At 39.6% G+C, this 9,503-nt stretch overlaps 1 protein-coding gene across 1 annotated transcript; it reads left to right on the top strand.

Moving 5' to 3' along the window:
- Nucleotides 1-3,852: 3,852 nt before the first annotated feature.
- Nucleotides 3,853-9,356, top strand: LOC143118260 (uncharacterized). The gene is made up of 7 exons (XM_076279349.1): nt 3,853-3,934; nt 5,718-5,866; nt 6,035-6,175; nt 6,444-6,468; nt 6,734-6,802; nt 6,897-6,984; nt 7,085-9,356. Exons 1-7 carry the CDS (start codon nt 3,904-3,906, stop codon nt 7,203-7,205), a joined length of 624 nt encoding a protein of 207 aa, XP_076135464.1. The 5' UTR covers nt 3,853-3,903; the 3' UTR covers nt 7,206-9,356.
- Nucleotides 9,357-9,503: the final 147 nt, after the last annotated feature.

Genomic DNA, 9,503 nt, shown 5'->3' with positions numbered 1-9,503 from the left:
GGATTTTGTCCTTTTTGAGAGAGAGAGAGAGAGTAACCATTTCATTCTTATTTGTCTTGTGCCATTTCATTATTTAATTGTCCTATCATATGTTTTGGTCAAAATATTCTTAGTCTGTACATAAGTCTCTGTAATGTCTAAGCTATCTCTCCTTTTATAGCACTTGAGACTCCAAGTGAAATCTCTGGTCTTCATGATAGGCATTACTTTATAAGTGGCACTCTCATCCTCTTGGGAATCTGCATCTTCAGTCTTATCGTCATACTGAGGTATGTGTCTCACATGTAGTATAAGCTTCTAGAGATTCTAGTGTCAGTACATTAAAGACATGCAAGTAACACAGTGTTGAATTTGTGTATTACTACAGGAAGTGCGTTGCCCAAAGCGTCAGGAAGGATATGAAGCCCAATACATGCAACAAACACTGACTGTGCACTGTAATACTTGACTTGACTTGAAGCACCGTTATAGTTGTAGGGGACCAAAAGCCAATTGTTCCTGATAAGTGGCAATATTGGTCAGCAGCTCCTTCTGCTCCCTCCGCTGCCCTGCCCCCTGCTGGTGTAATGGACTCAGTGCAATGGGCATATAGTCATGTTGGCCGACACACTCATCTAAAGGGAAATAAAAATGGCATGTACTGTAGGGAAACACGGTTCATTTTAACTGTCAGATAAGGAAGAAAAGAAAAGTTATTTTATATTGAAGTTGTAAGAAGTTGCTGAGGAGTCTTCAGCTGCCTTTTGAGTATTTGGAAACTGCTAAGCACTCTCCCTCTCACTCTTTTGCCTCATGGTAAAGACTTCTTTCTTATGATGTAGCATTTCTCTCCATGCATTTCAGCTCAATAAGCTTGAGTCAGACAATAGGCCTACATGAACGATAGCATTCCAATGTAAGGTATTAACTTCCTAAGGTGTTAATTCCATACATTTTCCGACAATATGTCCTTTAATGTAATTGAATCTTAGGCTATTTCTTACTTGTCTTATCTCTTTAAGTAGCCCACTTAAACAAGAATATGCTGTTTGGTTATTCTATGAAGCTTTATTTAAGTACCTTAGGCTTTTTAAAAATGTATTTTATGTTTTTATTTTTATTTGTTTTAATTAAGCTATGCCAATAGTCAAGGCCTGCTTTATGTGATGACAGGTTAATTGCCTCCTCAGGTGTCTAATTTCTGTGGGGTTTCTGTATGAATGTTTTCAGTGGTGGTTAGGGCCACTGACAAAGTTTTTTAATGCACTTATGTATTTTTCTGTCTTACATAGTGATAATAAAGGCCTAGTGGTGTTATTTATATGTTGTGTAGTAGGCCTACATCTTTAACAAAAAACAATGATCCATGAGTACATTCATGCAACTGATTTTGTACAAATGTCTGCTGTTATTTAAATTTTCAATTGCTAATGTCATGTTGGTCAAAATGCACTATACTGTAGGCTACTGGTTCCCTGAATAGTCCTACCCCATAAAACATATCTACCTTATTTCATCACTTCACGTCATTACATGCAAATGTGTTGACCTAGGTGCACACCACTGACCAAGGGGTGTTCTACTATTGGTCATATTTTTTCATTTGCACAATGCTGTAAAAGCTTTTGTCTTCTTTACAGAAAGAACAGAAAAAAACTTTGAAACACATGTACTGTCTTGCAAGCAACCCCCTCTGTGTAACTTTGTAGTTTTGAAATAGAAAATAGTGCTGCCTTGTGCATTAGACATACTGCCTTGTTCACAAGAAAATACGGTAACACTTTACTTGAAGGTACCTACATAAGAATGGTATTAGATTTGATTTGATTTGATTAAACTTGATTGTCAGTTATCAGAGTACAGGTACAGAGCCAATGAAATGCAGTTGACATCCAACCAGAAGTGCAAAGAAGGATTAAATACCAAGTGCAGGTATTCTGTGCAGTTATGTAGACAATAGAGATTAATAATGTATAGGAACGCCATGTAGACAATAGAGAGTAATAATGTATAGGAACGCCATGTAGACAATAGAGATTAATAATGTATAGGAACGCCATGTAGACAATAGAGATTAATAATGTATAGGAACGCCATGTAGACGATAGAGATTAATAATGTATAGGAACGCCATGTAGACAATAGAGATTAATAATGTATAGGAACGCCATGTAGACAATAGAGATTAATAATGTATATGAACGCCATGTAGACAATAGAGAGTAATAATGTATAGGAACTCCACCTATTACCGCCCGTCCCCTTTTCCTCTCTCTTACGTGTATGTGTCACTTAATATTCTTTTTTTTATTTTTTTTATAAACTTTTTTTTATTTTTTTGGGCTTTTTTTTTTATGCCTTTAATCAGATAGGAAAGTGGAGATTGAAGTGAGTGGGAGAGAGAGACGGGGTGGGATCCGGAAAGGACCACAGGGCGGGAATCGAATCCGGGTCGCAGGCGTACAGTGCAGGTGCCCCAGCCAGTCGCGCCACTGCTGGGGCCAATATTCATTTCTATACGAACCAAGACGGCAGATTCCTAAAGAAACGCAAGTAGATCACCCTCAAGCACACTGTGCACACTTTAATTTATATGGTATATATAGTATTTAGTCCAGTTCATAACAACAATTAAATTAGATATAGTCACCTACAAATTAAACAGAGGGCGCTTGTTTTATTGAGCAGGTCTTGCATAGAAGCCATAATAAGGCCATATCTGTTATTTGAAGTTTTAGGCTAAGGTATGTTTATTTTTTTCTTCACACAGGATGTTAGTGTGTCGTGGGACATTTTAAGTGTCAAAAGTGTGCTGTGGCACAAAAAAGGTTGAAAAACACTGGTATAGTCTATCGTCATTTATTTGTCTTTTAAATAAGCCAATGCACTATATGAAGCGCTTTGGGTTGCACTCTGTGCATGTTAAATGCGCTATACAAATAAATCTGACTTGACTTGACTTGACTATATAGGTGAGACTTGCTCAGCGCTCCCAGAGGGAAATCCCACTGCATCCTCTTCATGTCAGGGAGAACTCAACAGGAAGAAATAGTCTCCAGAGTCATGAAGGTCATCACCAAGGCTCTGCTCAAGACACATAGGACTCCCTCATCTGCATAGCAACACCGACCTACACTGACCACTGAGCTTTCATTAGAAACAATGCATCATTTGCCATACCTTATGTTTAACATAAAAGTATTTTTATATAATTCTTCATAATGTAGATTTTTTATATATATCTAAATAATATATCAGTTGATCTGGATCTTTGTTTGAATTCTATTATGTTAATGCGGAAAAAAGCATGTTAGGTTTTGTTTTATTTATTTATTTGGGGTGAGGGGGGGCATGCTTAGGATGCCTTCAAGCAATACTTTAATCGTGTCTACCTTCTTTATATTGAGTTGACTGTGGTCAGGGTTAATATATAGACATGTAGTTGTGTTTCATTATGGTTTGTGCAACAGGAATACAAGGATACAGGATTACACACAAAACCTTAACTTTTCAAGCAATTTTTTAAACCTATCACTCAAACTCCATCACCCCATACCAAATCTGCAAAACCTTACACTAATTTTCAGCCTTTGACTGAGTTTTCAATCTCATAAAAAAACATTTTGCAAAACACCACACACCCCCTCTACCTAACACACATACCTAGGTGGCCACTAGGGGCCGCGGCGGCCCAAACTTTGAACTGCGGGACTTCCCAGCTAACGCAACATGTTATAATGGGTAAAAATTCTGCTAGGATAAAATGGCCAATCATAACCAAGGAATTAGAACAAGACCAGCCCCCCTGCATTAGCCGAGCTTCTGATCATCACACTGCAGACTCGGCACGTTGTTTTGAAACATCGTCTCATCTCACAGGTTGTATCAAGCATATGCCTACATCATTGCCTATCGTGTAACAGAATGATGATCACAGGACAACTTGTCGTTAAAGGTAAGTGTAGGCCTAAGCTAAGAGCCTTTACTAATCATTTATTTTATTTTATTTTTTAATGTTTTCTGCGGTCTTCTGATGAGCGTCTATGTGTCGACGAGCCAAACGCTCAAATTCAAGACTCTTTTTCCTCCGTGGTCCTTGTTGGTGGAATGAGTTGCCCAGTCCTCTGTTCGTGTGATAGTTTTGGGTCTTTCAAGAGGGGTCTAAGAGCATCTGTTAAACATGCACTTAGTTTATTAAGCGTTTCTTATATGCGTGTATTAGCCTATATTTTAATCAGGCTATTGATTGAATTGACATTACCAACTTTTTAAATTGTTTACTGTTAAATGTAACTTTGCATTGTTGTTATTTGTAGCCTATGTTGAATTTAGACAAAAAGCGTCTGCCATAACCATTACCATGTTGTTCTCAGCCGATTTTGTCCAAATCGACTTCGGCAATGACATCAATAGGCCCTAAAGTAGGCTATCAGTTTAAAGTAGTCACATAGCCTTAATAGAAAGAAAAAAATATATATAAAAAAAACAATAGGACCAGCCTAGACTAAATAACTTAACAGAATAATGACAATAACCAATATGACAACGACGACTCTTTCATGACGAAATTTGTTCAGGAAAGTTCTGAGAGAGCGTGACGAAATTTGCCACGCCTCTATTTTCAACCTGTCAGGTAGCCTAATTGAACATGAACTAGTGAAAGGACAGCTTTGCAAACAACCTCAAAGTTCATTCATTCCTAAGGCCTATGTCATTTCATGGCTGGTATTACAGGTAGGCTTACAGTTACAGTTAAGAACGAAGTTATTCATACCCCTGATAAATATGGATTTAATGTTATTTTTTTCCTTATCAATATGTTTGTTCTGACTGAAAATGACACTGTCACATGCCAAAAGGTTGCAAGATAATGTGGATGAACATGGAATTTTAAAAAAGAAGCGTTTTAATATTTTTTTTAAACATTTTTAAACATGTCCAAAATGATTTACTCTTTTTAAATAATCAATGAACATCTTTATTTGCATTCACAGCCCTCAAAATGGTTCTTATAATACCTACCAAGCCTCTCCATGTCTCCACAATGATTCTAGACTGCACCTTTTTAACAACAATCTGGGTTTTGAGTCACTTTTTTGATTGAGGTCTGGACTCTGGCTGGGCCACTCTAAAATATTGATATTGTTCTCGGTTAACCATTTCTTGCCTTCTTTGGCTGTATGTTTTACAAGTATAAGTATATATACTCTTTTGATCCCGTGAGGGAAATTTGGTCTCTGCATTTATCCCAATTGTTGAATTCGTGAAACACACTCAGCACACAGTGAGGTGAAGCATAAACTAATCTAAACTGAGCTCCCTGCAACAACAGTGGAGCTCGGGGAGCAGTGAGGGGTTAGGTGTCTTGCTCAAGGGCACTTTAGCCGTGCCTACTGGTTGGGGTTCGAACCGGCAACCCTCCGGTTACAAATCCGAAGCGCTAACCAGTAGGCCACGGCTTCCCCCTTGGTTTTGGATCATGTGATTTAATGGTCCAATACCATATGCAATGCCTGATCTTTTCCTCCAAAAATCTAAATGTAGCCCCTTGTTTTAGGGTTACCGTTTATTTTGAGAAAGTCACTTAGAGTCAATGTGTTGTTTGACCTACTATATAAAGAGCCCTATGTTGGCCATGTTCGGTCAGGGGTAATTAGGCTACATTTTGTGTGATTGAAAAGACTTAAAAATGTCTGTTTTGGGTGCTCAAACTTAGTGTGTGTGTGTGTGTGTTTCAGTCCTTGTGCTGTCGGTCATCGGCAGTCTTGACGCAGCTCCTCCGGGCCAACCCTTCTGTAAGGCGGCAGTGCAGCCCGATGACTCCTTTGTCTTTCAGTGGGGGCCAACTAAACTTCTCTCTGACTGTGAGCCTCAAATCATAATTGAGGTAATTTCACACACACACACACACACACACACACACACACAGTACAGTATTTTCAAATGGGTAGATGCTTATCACACAAATTCATCATGGTACACATATAAAGTGTTCACAACTCCTGGACTGCTGTCAGACAATCATTTTATGGAATTCTTCTGCTACTTTCCAAAGGAAAAAGTGTGTGCTGTATATGAAGGAGGGAAAGTGCCAGCTTCCTGGCTGCCACCAGTCCTTGGGGCCACAATGTTCAACTTCACTTTGAGCAGCTGCCCCAAGTCTGTCAAAATGGGCTTGGACTGTCCAGACGAATGGGTAAGAAACGACATCTTGCTCACAGTTATTCTCTAGTCTAAGACATGTTAACTGTAGCTTTGTGTTGTGGTGTGGGTGCTTTAAGATACCCTGCATGTAACGGAAAGAGAGAGGGAGGGAGGGAGTGCTCGCTGGCATGGTTTGGGCTCCTGTACATTAAATAAAGCTGCAACTCCTCAGTCCCCCAGTGCTTCTGATTACAGTCTGAAGCTGAAGCAAGAAAGGTTAGTGTTTGTTTAAATTATTATTATTTTCTTTTTTTTAACAGTCCTCCAAAGACCTGAATTGCTTCTGTGAGTATACACCTTATATACTTCTTCACCCTTGATTTGCAATAGAGTTCATATTTAAAAACATATTTCCCTTGTAATGATAAAAGAGTAAAATAAAACTTAATATCAATATTAAAGATAGAATAGCAGTCCTTTTGACCTGACTTCACCCTTTTACAGTTTTATATTTATTTACACTTATAAATGTAAATAAATGTCTGTACGTACTGTGCAGTGAAATTCAAGTTGATATAACATTCCAGCACCTTGTCTGCCTTGATTACAGGTGACTCCTCCAGTAGCACAGCCCAGACATCAAACTCCACAGCCAGGCCACTTGGTTCTGTGTCAAACTGTAAGTTTATGATATAAAACCGCAACAGGCTAGATAATTGGTATCAAAGTGTACTGAACGTTAAATGGTTATTATTTTTTCCTTCTTCCCTCAGCAGCCGAGACCCTCCATGACAAGTCCCGTTTTCCAGTGGGTGCTGTTATCGGTTGTCTTTTTGTGGTCAGTCTTGTCTTCATATGCTGGTATGCTACTCAAACATTTCATTCGGAATATTTTACATCAGGTGCTATTTTGTTCATATTCAAGTCAATGTTCTACAATGTTATAATTTTGTTATCATAGGCTGATGAAATACAGAAGCAAATCTGCTCCAACGAAGGACATTCTGTTAGTTTGGAATCCGAATGACATCCACGATCTTCCACCATCATCTTTCTTGACCTCACAGCCAGTTCCGGTTTGAGACACGGTGGACACAGCCAGTTCCGGTTTGAGACACGGTGGACACAGCCAGTTCCGGTTTGAGACGACACGGTGGACACAGCCAGTTCCGGTTTGAGACGACACGGTGGACACAGCCAGTTCCGGTTTGAGACGACACGGTGGACACAGCCAGTTCCGGTTTGAGACACGGTGGACACATCCAGTTCCGGTTTGAGACACGGTGGACACAGCCAGTTCCGGTTTGAGACGACACGGTGGACACAGCCAGTTCCGGTTTGAGACACGGTGGACACAGCCAGTTCCGGTTTGAGACGACACGGTGGACACATCCAGTTCCGGTTTGAGACACGGTGGACACAGCCAGTTCCGGTTTGAGACACGGTGGACACATCGCATGGACAACTGAAGTGGATTAAAAAATGACACATGATATTCTGCTTTTCTATGAGCCAGCTGGCCCTCCCTTGCCAGTTTATAGGGGCACTCAGTCAATCCAGCTGTTGTCAACTTCAGACTGTAACGCTTTTGCTGTTCTATCTAGCTCATCAGTATAGTTCCGTACATTTTCAATGAACAAATACAACCACGTGGTTTTGATTTCATCTTCATGTCAAGAGGATATGTAAGTAAAGTAAGTAAATTTAATTTAAACACAGCATAAACTGAACAAAGTGCTGTACAGTGGATAACTAAAGATAAAGACCAAGACAAATAATACAGAAAAACACACTGGACCAGTAGTCATTAAGACATCAATAAAAGCACACTGGACCAGTAGTCATTAAGACATCAATAAAAGCACACTGGACCAGTAGTCATTAAGACATCAATAAAAGCACACTGGACCAGTAGTCATTAAGACATCAATAAAAGCACACTGGACCAGTAGTCATTAAGACATCAATAAAAGCACACTGGACCAGTAGTCATTAAGACATCAATAAAAGCACACTGGACCAGTAGTCATTAAGACATCAATAAAAGAACACTGGACCAGTAGTCATTAAGACATCAATAAAAACACACTGGACCAATAGTCATTAAGACATCAATAAAAGAACACTGGACCAGTAGTCATTAAGTCATCAATAAAAACACACTGGACCAATAGTCATTAAGACATCAATAAAAACACACTGGACCAGTAGTCATTAAGACATCAATAAAAGGAAACCTTCAGTATCAGGGCACACAACACAGACATACATAGGATGAGCAGAAGTACAGGGTTAGGGAACAAGGAAGGCCATGGAGTAAAGGTGGGTTTTTAGCCTGGATTTGAAGGCAGAAATGGAGGGAGCAGATCTAATATCCAGGGGGAGCTGGTTCTACAGACGTGGAGCAGCAACTGCAAAGGCTCTATCACCCCTCTGTTTGAGTCATGAGCGCGGCACATGCAGAAGCCCTTTATTTGAGGACTATTAAATGACTTGGCCGCTATGGAGACTGTACATTTGGATGATTTTTAAGTACCATGTCTCCTTTATAAGTTCTATGACTATTGTAATTTCTTAGGTGAGCTGCAACTGTGAACACTTCATTCATATTTTTTGTTACATAATGTATTGAGGATACTGTATTTATATTTGCACATGTTTGTAAATAATAAGTTAATGTTTGCAATGTCTCAAGGGGTCTTATTGTTGTATGTATTTGGATGATGTGGGAATTTATTTTTGCAGTGCAGTGCGTTCATACTCTGCATGAGAAGTGTCTAAACAAAGTAAGACAACACTTTGAGGAACTCCAAAAGGTGCAGTGCAACACATGAAGACAAATGTAACTAAATTCTCCTCTTAGTCCTTTACGCGTGTCCTGTGCGCTTAGAAACGGTATTCACACAGTATGGCTCTGTTAATAGGAGACAAACCAAGTCATTATTCTAGTCAATCAACACTGCTTTGGGAGCATGGAAGAGAAGGGTGTGTTTTTTCTCTCGCTGTATAGCTAAAACAAACTGTCTGCAATGTAGCATCAATCCAAATCTTTGCCTTTGGCCCTCCCTTGCCAGTTATTAGTAATTCCTGCCTGGGTAACTCAATTCAGTTGGGCAGGGCCTGGACTCATGCCTGCCTCACACCCAATAAATGGCCAAGCCTGAGTTGTCCTGTATTGTGTTTGTTTACAAGTTGTCCCTGTTTGTGGTTCAATAAATCATTGTACATTTCAATGTACACACGTGTCTGTTTTTTCAAAGGTATAACTTGTGTGACCCATTGAGGAGGGTTTGGTGGGTGTTCCCTGGGTTCTTTTAATTCCTGGGGTGGCATACTCGTGGACTTCCAGGTTTATGCAGGGACTGACGATAGTGGAGTGG

Source organism: Alosa pseudoharengus, unplaced genomic scaffold, assembly GCF_046254945.1.
Source record: "Alosa pseudoharengus isolate Yale_2024_CS ecotype anadromous, Long Island Sound unplaced genomic scaffold, YU_APseudo_1.1 YU_APseudo_1.1_scf_12, whole genome shotgun sequence".
Classification (NCBI taxonomy): Eukaryota; Metazoa; Chordata; class Actinopteri; order Clupeiformes; family Clupeidae; genus Alosa; species Alosa pseudoharengus.
Note: the sequence above shows the minus strand (reverse complement) of the source record. Positions and strands in the feature narration are given on the sequence as shown.